Genomic DNA, 19545 nt, shown 5'->3' with positions numbered 1-19545 from the left:
CTAGTCCAAAACACTTGGCATTCCAATGGCCCATTAGCCCATATCTATTCAAAGCCCAAATATGGCCCACTCATGGCCTAATTCTCCAAATTGGGCCCAAACCTCTCAAATGGACCTTATTCTAATGCCCAATAATTTCCTTGGTCCAAAAATCTGTTTTCCGGATGTCCACGAAGGCCCATGGCAAATTAGTCCAAAAAATTGCCAAACCCAATGCCAATAATTACGAAGTCCACTCAGACTAAGTACGCAGGGCGTACTCAACAGTACACTGTGCGTACTCGCTTAATGGCTTGTACGCCGAATGTACTAGCTTGTACGGCCAGCGTACTCCCTTCTTAATCCCACTTTTTCCATTAAGCACTTAATGTTGAGCCCATAAGTTTAAACCACATATCTGAGTCCTAAATAACGTCTAGAACCATAAAGTCACTAACTTGGTGACTTTTCATGCCTCAAATAAACCCAAACTCCAAATATAACACTCTACTACCAAGGAAATGGTTCTAACTCATGCATGGATTGATTTAAACCCTAAAGGTGCCAACTTTATTGACCTTAAACCACATAAACACTAAGAGGGGCAACTCAAAGCTCCTGGAATGAAATCAAGACCATTAGATCTCATACTTAGGACTAAAATGAACCAAAACTCATAAATGGTAGATCTAAGACATCAATGATCAAGTTCAAAGATTTATACCTCCAACAAGCTGGAAATGAGATACATAAGCCAGATCCATAAGCTCTTCCTTGATTCCCATCCTTACACCAAGATCCATCTTCATATAAATGGACCAAAACACCAAAACTGGACACCATAAGCTCAAGATACCACCATGAAGACTTAAGGACGAATTCTAGGGTTTTAAAGTGTGGAGGTTGGCTTAGAAAATGAAGAAAGAGGAAAACATTATGCTTATATAGGGTACAACCCTAAGATTAGGGTTTTCAATCTGCCCCTCATATGCCCAACGTATGAGGACTCACACCCCGACCCAACCTCGCACCTACATTGTGCGTTCCTCTAGTTACGCCTTGCATAACTCCCTTTGTCTTGGTACGCCCTGCGTACCAGTTTGATACACCCCGCGTACAAGAGTTTTTCCCAAACCCTAATTCTTTTGAAGGCCACAACTCTCTCGATACAACTCCGATTCCAACAATCTATATATCCCTAAAAAGGTATCGAGACGCTCCACACTACTATCAAATCATAACGGACATAAGATATTCTGGACGGACATCCACGTTCCATAAAATCCCTAATTAAAAAATTACCGAAATGCCCTTCGAATCCAAAGACAGACCAAATACCCCAAACATCCAAATTACATTATCCAACTCTAACTGGGTCCAAAACTCAATTCCTCAAGGATCTGAAGCCTTCTAATACCCAATCCTTTGATCACCAACTCAAAATGGGAACAATGCGAAACAGGATGTTACACGTGCACAACTCTGAAAAGGCAATTTCCAGAATTCATCTTTTGTTCTATATGGTGAAGGTTGGTGTACATCATTTTCACACTTCTACACATCTAATTTTTTGTCAAATCTCTGGAGATTTGGGAGGTCTTGGAGCATTTTAATAACATCAAAACATCAGCTTTTTGCTCTTGATTCTTACTACATGTTGGGTACTTCTAACTTTTATTTTGTTTTCTCAAAATATATCCATGCTAGGCTAAACTAATCATTGTTGATTTTGGTGAAATCCATAGATGCTTAGTTATTTGAAGACTATAATGAATTTACGGTGATTTTGATGAAAGTGTATAGCATTTGAACATCTTGCCATCTACATGTCTTTATTCATGCGTTTAGATGTATGTTTGGTAATTAGTTGGCTAATTTTTTGATTAAGTAATAAATCCTCAAATTAGCAAGCAACTAATGACTCGTACGTTAGTTTTCACTTCACAAAATCATAAAAACATTTTCTCCAACATGGTAGTTAAAGCATTTGACTACTCTTGGATTCGGTGACTTTCTAGTCCTTAATGCTAGTTAATTTTTACTAATTACATGCTTAATGAAAATTGTGACTTTAACTAAGGAAATATGTTATGAGCTTCTCTAACTATTTTACTAAATAAGAAAAGCCTAGGTGACTTCAAGCTTCTTGGGTTACTATAGCCAAATTAAAATGAAATCACAAGTCTTGCACCATAATGTCTAATGATAATCAATTAATTGTCCATGTGATGAAAGTCAAGGTTAACCATCATTCTCTTATTAATTTTATATCAAAATCTTACTTTTGTTGATTTTTTTTTTTAAATTTTAGCTTAATTCTAGTTTTCTTTTAATAGTTCAAAAGACCAAAAAAACCCCATTTTTAGATTTATTGTCATTTTACAAGTATTTTTACAAAGAGGTTTACATCAAGTAACAAATTAAAACAATCTCCGTGGATTCGACCCCTTGACCGCTATACACTATTTTAGTGTACAAGAGTTAGGTTTATTTATTTTGTTGGCCTCGACAACCACCGTAGATATATAGAGAACCTAGGAAAAGAACATTGGAAAGCAGTGCAATGGATCTTTCGTTATCTACGTGGTACGTCTTCTTTGTGTGTGCACTTTGGTAAATCTAACATTGGGGTTTTTGGATATGTTGATTCAGATTATGGCATAGACTTGGATAAATAAATATCAATTACAAGGTACATGTTTACTTTGCATGGTTGTGCTATTAATTAGAAAGCACAGTTGCAGTTTACAGTTGCTTTGTTATCTACCGAGGAAGAGTATATGGTGATTACAGAAGCAGTTAAGGAAGATATTTCGTTGAGGGGTTTATTTAGTGAACTCAATGATACATTAAAGGTTTCCACAGTATTTTGTGACAATCAAAGTGTTATCTTCTTGAGTAAAGATCAAATGTTTCATGACATTGATATCCATTTCCATTTTGTGACGGGTATCACTAAAAAGGGTGATTGTGTCGTGGACAAGATTCATATAGAATATAATCCCACTGATATGTTCACCAAGAATCTTCCTATAGCCAAGTTCAAATTATGTTTGGACTTGGTGGGTGTTTTTGGTCACAATTGAGCCTGAACGACTCGTTGGTGGAGGAAGTAATTTTCTTTTTCGGAATCAATTTTTCTTTAAATGGTGATTGCAAGTTCTTATGGAGTTTTATAGCTTGATGAGTTGTTAGTGTTTAATGTTCTTGGGTGATTGTTGGGTAAGTTGCAGTTTTCATTGTCGATTTTGAAGTTAGGGTGGAGATTGTGGAAATATGTCTTCCAAAATTGACAAGTTCTGCTTCGTTCAAGGGCTATATTGTCTTTTCAGCAATCCACGTCTAATTTGGTTGTTTTGGGTCTAAAAAGGGTGTCAGGTCTAAAATGGTTGTTTCAGGTCTAAAAAGGACATCGGGTCTAAAATGGGTGTTTTCAGATCTAAAGGGGGTTTGTTCCTGAAATACAAATATTCCATTATTGAGAGAGGGAGAGAGAGAGAGAGAGAGAGAGAGAGAGAGAGTTTGAAGACTTCTTCTTCCCCCTTTTTGGATTGACACTTTCTAGGGTTTCAACCCTTTATCACCAAATCATTATATCTCATTGTAATCTCTTTAATCAAGTTCAATTAACACTACAATATTTTAGTGGATTGGCTATCAGCTTCATCCACCCATAGTTTTTTCCTGATTTGGGGTTTCCACGTAAATCTTTGTGCCTCTTTGATTTCCTTTTGCTTGGTATTTTTCATTGCATGTGATTGATTGTGGTTTGATATTTTAGTCGTATTCCACTTGAACTAATATTGTTCTCGTGATTCGGATTTATTGGTTGGTTGATGCATTAAGGTTTTTTCATTTTAGTGCATCTTACCCTTTTTGTTTACTACAGGTAATTGAGAGTAATGATTTAGCAGGCATCATGGGAATACAACAATGATCTAGTTGTAACTTTTAGAGTGAACCAATGAATTCTTGCATTCGAGCGAAGATTTGAAGAACAAGATTGACCTAAATGGAGACGGAGGTCATAGGTTGCTTATTGACGGAGCATGTATGTCAAAGGAGGAGGGGGAACCGACAAATGAGGAAAAAGATGTTGAAAGAATCGATGGATTAGGAAGAAGGGCTCATGAGGTGAATGTGATTTGGATTTCTTTATAAATTTTAACAAAAGTACAATTATCCGGTAAATAAATTTTAAAATGCCATTAATTGGTAAATACTTTCTCAAATTACAATATTTTGAGAAAATAACTGAAAAAAAAAATGAATACCTCAAAACTCTAGAGAACAATAATCTCTAAGTCATTCATTAGTTTTAATAATAATAATAATAATATATTTTCTTCCTATTACAATATTAGGAAGATAACATGCATCGGCTAGAATCACTTCAAACCATTCTACATCACTATATTTTGTAAGATATGTATCCTGAAAATTAGTCATTTAAAAAAAATAAAAAAATAGTGTACTCAATATAAATCTCATCCAAAACAATTGAACATGTAACTGTACAAATATTATCTAACAAGAATATAATCGTAGCAAGGCCAATCATGCTACTTTATCATATAATACAAGGTGTCAGGTTTCACCTTAGGCCCTGTTTGATACGCATCTTTCTAGCTCCAAACAGATCTTTCTAGTTGAACGGACCGGAAAGACTGTTTGATTTGCACAAAAGAAGGGGTCTTTTCCGGTAAGATATGTCTTTCCCAGAAAGCCTCAAAATCATATTTTTCTGGCTGAATGGGCTGAAAAGACAATTATACACCAAACCCCATCTCTTTCTTTTTTTTATTGGATTATTAATTTTTTAAATAACTTTTTTTAAATTTATTTTTTATTGAATTATTTTTTTTATCATTCAACATAGTCAATCAGATATACAATCAAACAACATTGTTTCTTTTCCAGTCAGAAAACTTTCCCAGACAGCACTTTACCGGACAGCACTTTTCCAGGCTGAAACTATCAAACGGGGACCTTACAATCACATTCATAAGATACCACCTAAACCGAATCATGTTTGTATCTCTACATTCTTTTTTATTATTATTATTTAAGACCATAAACATTTACTATTTCATAATTCATACCACTATATCTAGCACCTCGTCAATACCTAAGCCTCACATCCAAAATCAAACAAATTCATGATGATCTAACGACTGATCATCACGAATCCAAAAATGCATTTGGCACATAATGTCATCCAAACACCAACTAAGCGAATCAAAATAAGTCAACTTGAACATAACTAACTTTTTATTAAAATTGTTGAAAACCTCACTCCAATCAAGTATATATTACTTTATTTGATTTGATTATAAAATACTAGTTTTTGTATCAGATTTATTTTAAAACCATCATTATCTACATCTTGGTATTAGATATTTTGAACACAACCAAACCCCGAATCAACTATATATTGGGCCTTTTCTGGCCCAACTTCGCCCACACAATAGTTTGTCAAAAACAATTAATTTCATAAAAAAAAAAAAATTGTTTATGCTATTAAAATTTAATTCTAGTAAAAATTCATACAAAATATTACTCATCAACATATTAACTATCTGATAAAAGACTGATTCATTCAACTTTTGCAACTCCCCCAGGCATACTACTTTCCGCTACAGTCTCTCTAACAAACCTACAACAAAAACCAGACAAACATTTTTACTTGTGTCACCTCATGAGAAAATAAATAATAATAATAATAATATCATTTTATTAAATGATGAAATAAAAAGGAAACTTTTTTACCTTTCTATTTTATCACGAGAAGATTGCAAAATGTAAATAGAAAGGACAAATGACATAAGTAGCCCTGCTCATCAGCAACAAAAACAATATAAAACTAATGATTTTTGCAAAAAATATATGTATTTACATATATTAATTTTTTGCTTTTATGTATTTTGCCATTTTAATGTTATTAAAAGTAAGTTTATTTACCTGATCCAAAGAGAACATAGAACCCAGAAGCAACATCTATTTCTGATTGTTCCTCCCTAAATATAATAAAAAATAATAATAATATGATATTAAAAGAATAGTCTAAACATTTGACCCATTATTAAATAAATAATAAATGGGAAAAAGTAAATGAAATACAATAATAATAATAATAATAATAATAACATAAATCTAACCATGTGTATCTAACAAGCACATGTTTTGGCCATATTTGTGTATCCCAAAATTGCTTCCCAATGTCTGAATGAAGCTCCACATCTGCTCATAAGCATTCTATGTAAATTCCAACTTGTTTTGTGTTTAGCATAAATTTAAATAATATTATTTTTTATAAAAAATGTGAGATAAAAGATGAAGGGAACTTACAGTTATGTGGCATGTCTAGAACTTTAGCTGTGACACCAAGAAAATCACTTCCTGAGTACCTCTGAATGAAATGCAAAGTAAAATTCCATGATCATATATTAAAAAAGATAAATAATAATGTTTTATTTATTATATTTTAATTACATGTTAAAGAAGAAGCTTACCAAATGCACATCAATCATTGGGACCTCAGAACTTTTACGGTTTATAACAAGTAGCCATGGGATATAATACTTCTCTTTTCCAACTTGAAATGATCTGCATTTATTTATTCATTCAAAAGGTTAAATCGGGTAATTCTACTTTCTGAAACGGGTCAAAATGGGTTGGGTCGGGTTGACCCGAGATAATTTTGTCCTGTTTTTGTATAGATGGTTTGTGATGAATATGACTAACAAAACTATGTTATTACTTAGTGGAGAATCTCATGCTACAAGTGTTGAATGATTTTACTAAAATGAAGAGGAATAATCCAATTGTCTTGTGTGTGTTTAATGATTAAATAAAGAGTCAAAGACAATGAAAGCAGATAAATGGAGGCATAAACTGGATCTACAATGTGCCAAGAATGGAAAAAGAAATAGAAATGAGAGTTGGATGCCTCATTTAGTTTATGAAATCAATGATAAAAGAATTCTTGTTTAGGTTCTCTATATGCATGTATTTGGATACAAAAATGTCCATCAAAATCAAACAAGGTGAAACAAAGGTTGGACAGGGACAAAAGACATGAATGCCCTCATCATCATCAAAATCATTGGAAATAGCCCTAGAAAGTGTCACAGTCCAGTCCTATTCAGTGTAACAAATGCAGCCTTATATGTGTTACTCCTCTGGTTATATCATGTCTTTAAGCATAAGACCTCTGGTAATCTCCACATAGCATTCCTTACTAATTGGATATCAGTTTTTCCAGTGTTCCTATATATACTTTTCTCAGTTTCAAAAATGGAAGACTCTATGAGCAAACAGTTCTCTTCAACACCCTGCTTATATATGCTAATCATCTCCTAGTCAAAGAAATTTGCAACACAAATGAAAGAATACCATATCCATACAATTGATTCAAAGGAGTCTCACATTTTGTAAGGATCAGCTCCGGTGAAACCAGTTGGTTTAGATATAGGAACCAATACCTAAAATCATTCCAAACAATAACGCCAATGAAAATTTATAGAAGTTTAAGAATTCTAAGGGCATTCGCGATTGTGTAATGAAAACTAATTCGATACATACTGAAACTGGAAAAATTACCTCACGATTTACACCAAAGATCGGGCAGTGACGACCAATCATATCATGCCATACCGTTCGTGACTGTTGAATCAAGTAGCAGCATCAGCAAAAACAAATAAGATCTGTGATTTTCGGAGTTTTATCATATATATAGTACAAAAGCAATGAGAAATTATAGAAACGGAGAGTATATACAGAGTGATATTGACCCATTTTGCTCATCGGAACGATGTCTCCAGGTCTATAAGCCGCACAATCCAAAATCATCGACGATAATAATAGTGCTAATAAGACATTAAAAGTGCTGATCATTGTGATGAATCTGCAATTTCTCGCCATTTCCAAGATGATCCAGAAAAACCCTAATGTGATTGGAACGAATATGATCCGCCCTTTTCCGAGCAGTGGAGCTACCGGTAAACCCGCATTTATAACAATAGAATCCTTCACAGATTATTTAATGATGTTTATTTAACATATTAACACCTTGTGGCTGTAGTTTAGTGGTAAGAATTCCACGTTGTGGCCGTGGAGACCTGGGCTCGAATCCCAGCAGCCACACATTTTTAATTTCCTATTTGAATCTTGCTTCGAGGTTATTTGGGATCGAATTTGAAAATAAAAATATTTTTTACTAAATATGTTTTGTGGTGATTATAGCAAGGTTGTTGATCGGACTTTTTTGTGTTATTATGTTATGTTATACAGTTTAATTTTATGCAAAACTCAAGGTTATTAATTTGTCTGTAGGGTTGTAAATTTATGACACGACACGACAAAAATATACGAAATGAAATTGGGACAAAATCAAAATTTGAATTCGTGTTTGTGTCGTTTACGTGTCAAGATTAAAAATACGATGCCGTGTCGTGTTCGTGTTCATAAATTGACATGATTAAGCAAGTGGTTGTCGTGTTTTTCATGGTTGTCGTTTTTTTGTGTTATATATTTTTAAATATGAAATAAATACACTAATAGTTATATAATTTTATTTTTGTCGTGTCGTGTCGTGTTGTCGTGTTTTAATTGGTTCGTTTTCGTGTTAATGAAAAAAAAAACACGACATCATGTCATGTCGTGTTCGTGTTATACAAAATCTTGTCGTGTCGTATCGTGTCAGACAAAAACACGACACGACTGCCCGATTTGACACCCCTAGTATTTTGTAATTCTTTTTCTTTGCAAAAGGGTTATGAAAAGTGTCGATTTAGAGAAGTTGAATTTGTACTTCATTTTTGATGTGTAAATTATGTTGAAGTGACCAGATATTCATGATAAAGACTCATCAACAAAACAAATAATTTTCAACTTCAAAACCGGTAGAAAATTGCTTGGATATGGTCAACTTGTTAAACATGGATTCACAAATAGAACAATAATGGTATTTAATTTGGTCATACTTGTGGTTATCTTTTTTTTTTGAACGGCTGAATGAAATAAAAATGCTAGCAAAGAGGTAGCAAATGATGATCAATTAATTGTCAATAATGTTATATGATAGACTTTGATTTATTTTCAAGACTGGCATTAAATTGGTTAGGGGACGCATCACAATGATCCCGATAGGAACTCCTAATAGTGCCCTCAACTAGTGAGTTGATTTGTGAATGTCCTTATTTTTCTTTCTCTTTTTAATTTATGGAATACCCAAAGATTAGTTGATATTATATTCAATTTTATTGTAGTATCGTGAACGACTGAATGTGTTATCTTTATCAGGAAAAAATAGTGTTGTAAAAATCTCAAATGGGTCTTGATTAATCTCTGATTAGTCACTAGGTGCTACACAACCGACTAGAAGTCGCCTAACGATTAATCTATGCCTACATAACGAGCGAAGCAATAGCAAACGATGAAATTTTAACATTTTGAAGAACTTTTATCTCAATGGAACTATTTGAGGAATGATTAGTGTTGTATTAATCTTATTTAACCAATTTTGTTATGATACATGTGATATTTAGAAAATTGTCATATTTAATTTTTTACTTCAACGAATTAGCAATTTAGGTTCCTCAGTTAATCTCTGTTTAGCCGATTAATCCTTTAACTTCAGTCCATCGACTAACTAACATCGAACGTTTTTTACGATCTTGGAAAAAATCTATGAAGAATTTAGTAGCCAAATTCTTGCAACAATGGTGTACCTTTGTAGTATTAATAATTCCAAAATAATATATATGTATATTAACGCATGTAAGCCATGGTGGAGACGTGAGCTTTTTCTCATTATAAATGAGTTTTACTATTTATACCATTGCTTAGATGTTAATATGCTCGGACATTGACTTTCCACCCTTTTACAGCTTACTCCAAGCATGGCCATTTATGACAAAATGCAAAGCTTGCAAAGCCCAATTGCCACTCACCATGTCGGACTTTGACTTTATATCCTTCCAACGAAATTTTCTTACAACTTACAAGAGAAAATTATTTATTTATCATAAACCATAATAGCATGGAGGTCCACAAGGACTTAAATCTAATTAAGTGTTTAATGCTAAAAAAACATTTAGAGTATGGGCTCATTTGTCGAATCATTTGGCCTCCCCGTATAAAAACTCTAGTCTTTTTTCCTTCTATATTAAATTTTTGATTTTGCATAATTTTGGGAGTACGTATAAAGCCAACCGATTGTTTCTTACATCTTTGTATATGTTAAATTGTTTTCCTACTCCGTGTATTGTATACTAATGTTTTCATTAACCATGTGTGATACCATGAAGACTTGCTTGTTACGTATCTATGGACAAAATCAAAGAACATCAAAGAAATGGAAGTTAAAGAAAACATTATTATACGAATTATACGAAATACATTAAATTAATTATAGACTAAGATTGCCATGTGGAAATTTAAGTGAAATCAGCACAAAAATTCGGTAAAAAACTAAAACATGTTATATCATGTCATAAAATTACGTATTGAACAATATTAATAGCTAGTTATTTAAATCATCAATCTTGAGGATTCTTGTGGATGCAAAAAACCACATATGATAATTGTGCTTCAAGATGAAGAAGACGATAACTTTGACCTACATATTGAGCGGATAAAAAATGAAGGAAATGGACATGATAATCAGGTCTGTCCCAGAGGGTGTGTGATAGTCTATGTCCCAGAGGGTGTGTGATAGGAGCGACACTTCAGGACCCATCTTTTAAAGGGGTCCAAATTTTTTTTATGAAAAATATTATATTTAGAAGATGGTACAACTAATTTCTTTTAATTATTGACTTATTATAAAAAACTTGATGATATTTGTGTAATTTAAGGACACATTTTTTTCTTTCGCTTTGGACCCAAAATATGATAGTAATAAAGAGGTGAAGTTATTTAACTTGCTTCGTCTTTTTTGCATGGAAAGATGTTAAAAATAGCAAAGTACTTACACAATTACTAATTTTGTTATACATAAAATACATCTCATATATATATATATATATATATATATATATATATATATATATATATATATATATATATATATATATATATATATATATATATAAAGTTAGGTTCAAATGTTTTCAATATCTATTGTGTGCATGTATAACTGATTATGGACCAGTCATTTTGGTTATTATAAGAAAGTAATTAATGCTTATTAAATGCTGAAGATGTAATTAATACCTATTATATCTTCAACATGTAATATGCATTAATTACTTTCTTAAAATAACTAAAATGATTGGTCCAGAACAGTCATACATGCACACAATAGATAGTGAAAACAAAATAACCTAACCCTATATATATATATATATATATATATATATATATATATATATATATACATATATATATACTCTTTTTTCGACGAGGGCTCGTGATGACACCTTAAAAAATTGAAAAAAAAATGCAAATCATAAAATCGAGCCTTGTTGTAACATCCTAAAATTTAAGATAATGGTCTTAAATTAATTAAGATATTTAAATAATGGAGGATTTACATAATTAAATCATTTAAATGATAATCATATCATTAGTCGATATGAAGCTTGCAACGTTAAAGGTTAAGATATATCCTAAATTATTTGTTTTTATGAAATCATTCACATGTCTGAACGACGAAAAAAAATAAAAATAAAGTTTAAGCATGCATAAGAATCAACTAGGAAGATGTGGAGCGACATTTGGCATACTTAAGAGGCGTTGACAAGTGTTGGAAGTCGGGACAAGATCATATGAAGTTGCAATGTTGCAAAACATATTGTATGTGTGCATCATATTATGTAATATGATTTTAGAAGATGAAGGAAAAACGATATGTCAATAGATGAAAATGAAGTTTTGTCAACCGCCAAAAGAGTGGCTCTTGGTATGAAATAATATAGGGAAAACATAAAAGAAGTACATAACCGCGACATTCATCACTCATTTTGTGCTAATTTGATGAAACATATTTACATGACTAACATACCGTCTCATGTCTTAGGTCGATAAGTGGCACGATGATTTGTTTTGACGAATCCGATGAAGATTCGAATATGTTCGTAGATGATTCGGACGAGACTTCCAACGACGATCTGAAGGACGATTCAGAGTGATATAGTTTTTAATAATGTTTTGTTTTTTTATTATGTAATTATTAATTGTGTTTTATTGGTTTTATTATGTAATTTGTATTTTTAAATAATTTAATATTTTTATTTTTCAAAATTTTGTGTTTATTAATTATTTTCTATAATTACTTAAGTTTATTTTTTAAATTATAATTTTTTTAAATTAAATTAATTTTTTTTGGTGATAAAATGAAAAGAAGTGAAAAACTATTTTTTTTTTTTTTTTTGAGTTTTGAAGAATCAACGAAGAGTGAAAGGAAAAATAAGATGTCTTGCAGAAAAAAAAAAGGTGAAAATGAGCTTTATGCTTCTCTGGGGAGTCAGCCGTGGCGATGGACGACGGTGAGATCTCTGATGGAGTCCGACGTGAACTACAAATGGTTTCTCACACAGCGAAAGTCAAATTCAACTTCCAAATTGGCTGCCGATGATGAAATTTTAGGAACAAATTAGAGGTTGTTAATAAGCTTTCCACCTCAATACAATGAGTTATAGAGATAGTTGTTTGGTCCAGATCAGCTGAAGACAATCACTAGTTTTGAAAACGAAGGCATTGTCGGAGATGATGGTGTTGCCGGAGCAGTTGGCTGCCGTCAGAACCTGCTCATGGACTGTCGGGTTGTGTGATTTAGGTTTCGTAAAGATGAGGTAAACTCTTTCAACATTTTGACCTTACCAATTAATTAGGTTCTAAAATTTTAAAGCAGTGCCCTAATCTTGTGAAACCCCAATTCCCCAAAACCGATTCTTAAATTCCTAATCGAAATAGATCAATCGGAACCCTAAAATCCTAATTTCACTCTCTAGGCTCGTATATGTTATAGTTGCACTATAGCTTCGATGCTATCGACTTCCTTCAAAAATATTTAATAGGCAAGATGTTCTTAGGCTAAATGTTCATGTGTTCAATGTTGTTGAAACAATCTAAATAAACTTATTTTGAGCTTTTGTGGTTATGTTATGATTGTTATCTGTTTATCCAGCATTTTATAATCTTTCTTCCAAAATTAGATGCATACCTAATGGAACATTTCTCAAGTTTTTACAAACTTCACACACTTAGATCATTTGGGGACTCTCTAACATAACATTTGAAACAGGTTTGGGCTACTTCAAGATGTGGATCTTAAAAGTATTGAAAGAAAACAAACTACCAACCCCCAACCCACTAGGCTGTAAACAAATCCTAAGTTCAGTGAATTGTTTGTGAACCGTTCGGCGAAAAGTTCGTTTATGCGTTTATTTAATAAATGTACGAACATGAACACAAATTCTCTTTCATTTAGTTAAATGAACGGACATGAACAATGGTCTTGTTCGTTCAATTCTGTTTATGAAAATTCATTTATGTTGTTCATTTATGTTCGTTCGTTAAGTTCTTTTTATACTCATATATGTTCGGTTATGTTTAATTACATTACTTTATTATATGTTTGTTTATGTTCATATATATGTTTATTATGTTTGTTTATTTCTGTTCGTTTAGCATGTTCACGAACATAAACAAACGAACATGAACAATGTAATTTTTTTAATAAACGAACATGAACAAGAAAATTTGTTTGTTTATCTGTTCGTTCGTTTGTTTGGCTAACTTAAATGAACAAATATGAACAACCATCGTCCGTGTTCGTTCGATTCTTTTACAGCGCTACAGCCCACCTTCCTTTTTACTTGCTAAGACTCTCTCTCCCAATTAACCCAATCTGGCTTTCCAAGCCAAAAGCCAATGTAGAAAATGATCGAAAAGACTTATCCATGAAGAAACACAAGACATACAACACCCAATTGGAACACCCAAATGAGAAATCGACAAGGAACCCATCTCACAACCAATAACCCTAACCGCATCCTGAATCAGCGAGACAAGAACACCGACCCTAATCGACTTACTTTTCAACATGAGATTGTTAGTTTAATCTTTTTGATTTATAATCTAATATGTGTCTTATTTTCTTTACTACTATTTGAGGTTGTGATCCTATGTAGGAAATCATATTCTCAGCTGGATTTAATACTACTTGTTTTTGCTATTATTCATTTATTTGAGGTTATCCTTTATGATCTAATTTGTATCTTATATATTACTATTATTTGAGGTTATGATTTATAATCCGATTCGTATTTTATATTATTTTACTATTATATGACGTTAAAAACCTTTATTCATGTTTATAGATGAATCCAATATCTGTTTGTGTGTGAAAGCAAAATATTTAGTCTTTTTGATGTAGGTTAAAAGTTGTGATTTAAGGTATCGATGAAAGACTGTCACCGATAGATGGTCAAGATGCAAATGAATGTGTATTGAATATTTTAGGTGAGAGAATTCCATTATTTGAATTTCTAGGTTTTTTTACTTGATTTAATGGTTGTTGGTGATGTTACAGGGGTTTTATTTTTTTTTTACTTTTATCTAGATTCAGCCATCATCTATGCAGATATTATTGCATCAAATGGTCTTCCAGAAGGAGTGGAAAAGTCCTTCGTACTTGTATGTGGTCAACCATCATATATGGAGCCTTTGTTATATATTGTTTGTGTTATGCTTGATTAGAATTTTGTATGTAGCTTAGGTTATACCCCAATGATTTTTGTCTTCAACAAATTCATACAGGCCCTTACGCAAGATCTCTTGTTATATATATATATATATATATATATATATATATATATATATATATATATATATATATATATATATATATATATATATATATATATATATATATATATATATATATATATATATATATATATATATATATATATATATATATATATATATATATATATATATATATATGTAATATGTGTTGTGGTCCTTGTGGATACTTTTTTGTTTTTAGAAATCGGCCATTATCTATCATAGGGCATGTTTCTCTACGTGTTGAGATGTAATATTTATTTACATTTTTTAGCTATTTTTATTTTTATTTTGTACTAGGTTAACCTTTGATGCATTGAATATATATTTATGTTTCTATAAAAAAATGTCATAACATTTCAATCTATATTAATTGAATTTGTATATGTTGTTATAAAAATCATAATTAGATAAATGGTTTTATTGAATATTATATTGCTACTTAATTTACTATAGAACACATCTTCTAAGTTTGTTATAGAGCAAATAGTTATTGAATTTGCTGCATAACAAATAACTACGAAATTTGCTACAAAAGCTAAGAAATTTGCTAGAGATATAAGGATGAACATGGGTTGGGTTGGTTGTTAGGATAAAACTAAACCAAACAAACCATATAAAGTTTGGTTTTTGGTTTTTAAACCCATATGGGTTCGGTTCTGTATAAGTTGGTTTTTTGATTTTTCAGTTTGGATTTATGGATTTTCAATTTTGAAACCATGGGTTTATACATTGATAATTTTTTTGTTTGTTTTATTTTGTTTTTTTTTTGGGCCTTCGAGGTGAAGTACAAAAATAGTATGACTGAAAAGTGATAATGCCTCATGAGTTGGTGTACATGATATTTAACCGAAGAATTTGTGTTCGTCAGTGTCCACTATCGTCTCGTGGACACAGGGACTCTATGGTGAAGAATGAAGACAATATGTCGAGCTTTGATTTTGTGATTTACCGATTTAGATTTTCAATTTTGGGTCACATCTTCTACTAGGGTTTAGACTAAGCAGGAACAGGAATTGGGAGTTTGGAATAAACAGGTAACGCTTTGAATAATCAATAGATATATCATACATACTTATAAAGCTAGCATTTTTTCTTGAATCTCATGCATTTGAAACCCCCATTCTTTTTTCCTTTCACCACATTCATTTGAAACTCCCATGACTTTTCAATTTCTTTATAATAATAATTATAATTTGGTAATTAGGTTAAATAAATATCAAATCTAAAGTGTATTCATATATAAATTAAATTTCAATATTAAAATAATATCTTTAATTCTACTTATAAAATTATGTTTTTTTAACTTTTAACATATTATACTTAATTTATTAGTTTTAATATATTGTTGGATGTAAACCATTATCATTGTAAAGGTATAATTTTTGAACAATTTGTATAAAATACTTAAATTATTAATTAAAATATAACACTATAGGCTCAACTTAAATATAAATTTTATTTAACTTAAGCAACCCAAAGATTATTTTATAAATAGTTAAAAGTGATAAATTGTAGTGTCTTTCTAATAATGATTGTAAGTTGGTTAATAAGGTAAAATAAATATCAAACCTAAAGTGTAACATAAATAGACTAAAATTCAATTTTAAAATAATATATTTACTTCTATTTATAAAGTTATGTCTTTAAATTTTAACATATTATACTTAATTTATTAGATTTAAAATGTTGTTGCATGTAAACCATTATCAGTTTAAAGCTACAATTTTTGAACAATTTGGACAAAATACTTAAATTGTTAATTTAAATATAACATTACAGTGTCAACTTAAATATAAATTTCAGTTCCACTAAAAAAAACAAATAATATTTTGTAAATAGTTAAAAGTGATAAATTATAGTGATAAATGCAAAAACTAAATTGTAATATCAGTTTAACTAAAATATTTCCTAAATATATTTATATAATCGTTAAAAATTTTCAAATAAGTAGCTTAAAATAACTTATAATAACAATAGTTAAAAATAACTCTATATAAATGATTATATTGTTACCTTTAAAATCAAAAAATAATTTTTGATGTTTTAAATAATTATAATGATAGAAATTACAACATTAAGCAAATAAATTTTAAAAAATTAGTTAAAAATAACAACTATAAATAATATTAAACCATATATAACATTTAATTTTATTGATGTGTAACTCGCGAGTAAAAGTCATTCAAATGATTGAGATTATGACGTTATAATAGATTTATATATTATCATATAATTCAAAATAATCAATATATTATATCAAATTAATATACGAATTATTATATCAAATTTAACAACAACGTTAGTGTTATATTTTAAAAAATATGTATTTGTAAAGACTTCAACTATATAGGTGTTTTTGCGCATTACAATGTCAACTCAAATATAAATTTCAGTTCCATTTAAAAAAACTAAAGAATATTTTGTAAATAGTTAAAAGTGATAAATTGTAGTGATAAAAGAAAAAACTAAATTGTAATCTCAATTTAACTAAAATATTTCTTAAATATATTTTTATAATCGTTAAAAGTTTCCAAATAAGTAGCTTAAAATAACTTACAATAACAATAATTAAAAACAGCTCTATATAAATGATTATATTGTTAACTTTAAAATAAAAAAAAAAACAATGTTTGATGTTTTAAATAATTAAAATGATAGAAATTAAAACATTAAGCAAATAAATTTTAAAAAATTAATTAACGATAAAACAACTATAAATAACATCAAATCATATATTATATTTAATTTTATTCATGTGTAACTCGCGGGTAGAAGTCATTCAAACGATTGAGATTAAGAAGTTATAATAAATGTATATATTATCATATAATTCAAAATAAACAATATATTATATCAATTTATTATATATACAAATTATTATATCAAATTTAACAACAACGTTATTGTTGTATTTAAAAAATTATATATTTGTAAAGACTTCAACTAGATAGGTGTTTTTGCGCAACGCGCGGGCATTCGCCTAGTAATGATATATAAATTAAAAATCAAAATAAATGAAGTGGGTCGGTTCTATGAGTTTATGAGTTGTTTTTGCCTTCAGTTTTTCATCTATGGGTCGGTTCAGTTTTTATGAGTGGGTTTATATGGCAAAACCGAACCGAACCGATTTTTTTTGGTATTTGAATAAAATCAAAACCTAAAGTTTAGAAAACAAGAATGCAAAACAAAATAACCAAAATAACTCTTTGATTAATCGGAAACTAACTCAAAACCGATGTTTTTATAATCTGTTCTCATAATCATAAACTTGATTATGGATATGTATATATAGCCTAACAAACCAACTTGTATTAGAATAGGAAACTTATAACCAACTTGTCATAAACAAAACTTTCCATAAATTAGATTGCTTGGACCCCAAGACTTAGGATTCCAACAATCACCATCGAATCTCTAAGTCATTCCATAGAATTCTTCAACCCCGATCAACAACCTATTATCTCTTTTCACCACCCCGACCTCTTTAATCAAGCTTGTTTCAAGAGCACTTTTCCACCGAACAACAAGACAAGGTCATGGCCACCTTTACTGTCTTTCGTCACCCGCAAAACGAATCGAATCAAAGTCACCCGCTTTGACATCCTCCTGTCCATTTATTTCGTGCCTCTGGTTAGTCTCTCTTTACCTTAGAACAAGCCCGATCAAGAAAAAATGAGGTTGCTGTTGAGATGCTTCAACTTACACTCAAAAACAATCCACACCCACTAAACCAAACCTGGTTCCCGCTGCGTCTGCCCCGCAACAAAAGGCTACACTTTTCTTAAAACTGACTCTCAAACCGGCACCGTATTCACCTCATTCTGATACCAATTAAAGTTTAAACAAGAATGCAAAACAAAATAACCAAAATAACTCTTTGATTAATCGGAAACTAACTCAAAACCGATGTTTTTACAATCTATTCTCATAATCATAAACTCGATTATGGACATGTATATATAGCCTAACAAACCAACTTGTAATAGACTAGGAAACTTATGACCAACTTGCCATAGACTAAAGTTTCCATAAATTAGATTGCTTAGACCCCAAGACTTAGGATTCCAACAAAACCAACACTGTCAGTTGTTCCTTTGATTTCAATTTTATCGGTTTTTCTCGATTTTTTGGTTTTTGGTCTACTGAGCTACGAAACCCATGGCTATAGCATTTTATTGAATTGTGTCGTAGTTAAACCCATTGCTATAGGATTTTACTAAATTGTGTCATAGTTAAATTGTTACATTATAGATATTGTAGCAATAGTTGTAGAAAATTGCTAAAAAAACTACAATTACATAGCAAAATACTTTGATACAAGAAATATAACTATGAGATCTCATCGTCAAATTTTATAGCAAAGTCAAGTTTAGCTGTGTATTTTTAGCTTTTAGTTAAGGAAATTTTCGTACTTATATCAAAATTTTCTTGTAGCGATTATTCCTCTATGAAATAACTATTTTAAGAAAAACTTCTTTAACCATTTTCCATAAAGGTTTGTCGTTGAAAGCCTAGGTTTATTTTTTCTTTTTGTTTTTCAAAATAGTCATCAATTTGGACAATACCCTATAGCAAAATACATTTTTTTTGCCAAATTAGCTTCTTGTATGGTTCCACTTTCCGGTGATTTTTTTAATAAATTATAAAATTATGTTTCATAATACGAAATTGTTCATATTTATTCCAAAAATCTTAAATTCTAACAAAAAAACAAATTATTTGACATTTTTGTTAGAAAATCGGGGGATGAATGAGAGTTATGAAAAC

At 30.6% G+C, this 19545-nt stretch overlaps 1 protein-coding gene, 1 long non-coding RNA gene and 1 other non-coding gene across 3 annotated transcripts; 2 read left to right on the top strand and 1 right to left on the bottom strand.

Annotated features, from left to right (window-relative positions):
* Window positions 1-5450: 5450 nt before the first annotated feature.
* On the bottom strand, window positions 5451-7975 carry LOC111887954 (uncharacterized). The gene is made up of 9 exons (XM_023884087.3): window positions 7759-7975; window positions 7582-7644; window positions 7408-7463; window positions 6492-6585; window positions 6328-6388; window positions 6138-6219; window positions 5941-5996; window positions 5749-5812; window positions 5451-5635 (listed from the first exon to the last, which is right to left on the bottom strand). Exons 1-9 carry the CDS (start codon window positions 7900-7902, stop codon window positions 5575-5577), a joined length of 681 nt encoding a protein of 226 aa, XP_023739855.1. The 5' UTR covers window positions 7903-7975; the 3' UTR covers window positions 5451-5574.
* Window positions 7976-8052: 77 nt separating this feature from the next.
* TRNAH-GUG (transfer RNA histidin (anticodon GUG)) lies at window positions 8053-8124 on the top strand. Its single transcript has one exon. It is a non-coding gene; the product is annotated as a tRNA-His (tRNA).
* A 4224-nt stretch (window positions 8125-12348) lies between these two features.
* LOC111887934 (uncharacterized) lies at window positions 12349-13489 on the top strand. The gene is made up of 2 exons (XR_002848954.3): window positions 12349-12776; window positions 13229-13489. It is a non-coding gene; the product is annotated as an uncharacterized LOC111887934 (long non-coding RNA).
* Window positions 13490-19545: the final 6056 nt, after the last annotated feature.

This window comes from Lactuca sativa, chromosome 5 (assembly GCF_002870075.4).
Source record: "Lactuca sativa cultivar Salinas chromosome 5, Lsat_Salinas_v11, whole genome shotgun sequence".
Lineage (NCBI taxonomy): Eukaryota > Viridiplantae > Streptophyta > Magnoliopsida > Asterales > Asteraceae > Lactuca > Lactuca sativa.
The sequence above is the reverse complement of the archived record's forward strand: the minus strand, read 5'-3'. Positions and strand labels throughout refer to the sequence as shown.

Coding starts and splice junctions, on each gene's coding strand:
- LOC111887954 (XM_023884087.3), bottom strand. CDS start 7,902: ATGGCGAGAAATTGCAGATTCATCACAATGATCAGCACTTTTAATGTC. Junction 7,464..7,581: donor TCTTTGGTGTAAATCGTGAG/GTAATTTTTCCA, acceptor GAATGATTTTAG/GTATTGGTTCCTATATCTAA. Junction 6,220..6,327: donor TCTAGACATGCCACATAACT/GTAAGTTCCCTT, acceptor GCTTATGAGCAG/ATGTGGAGCTTCATTCAGAC.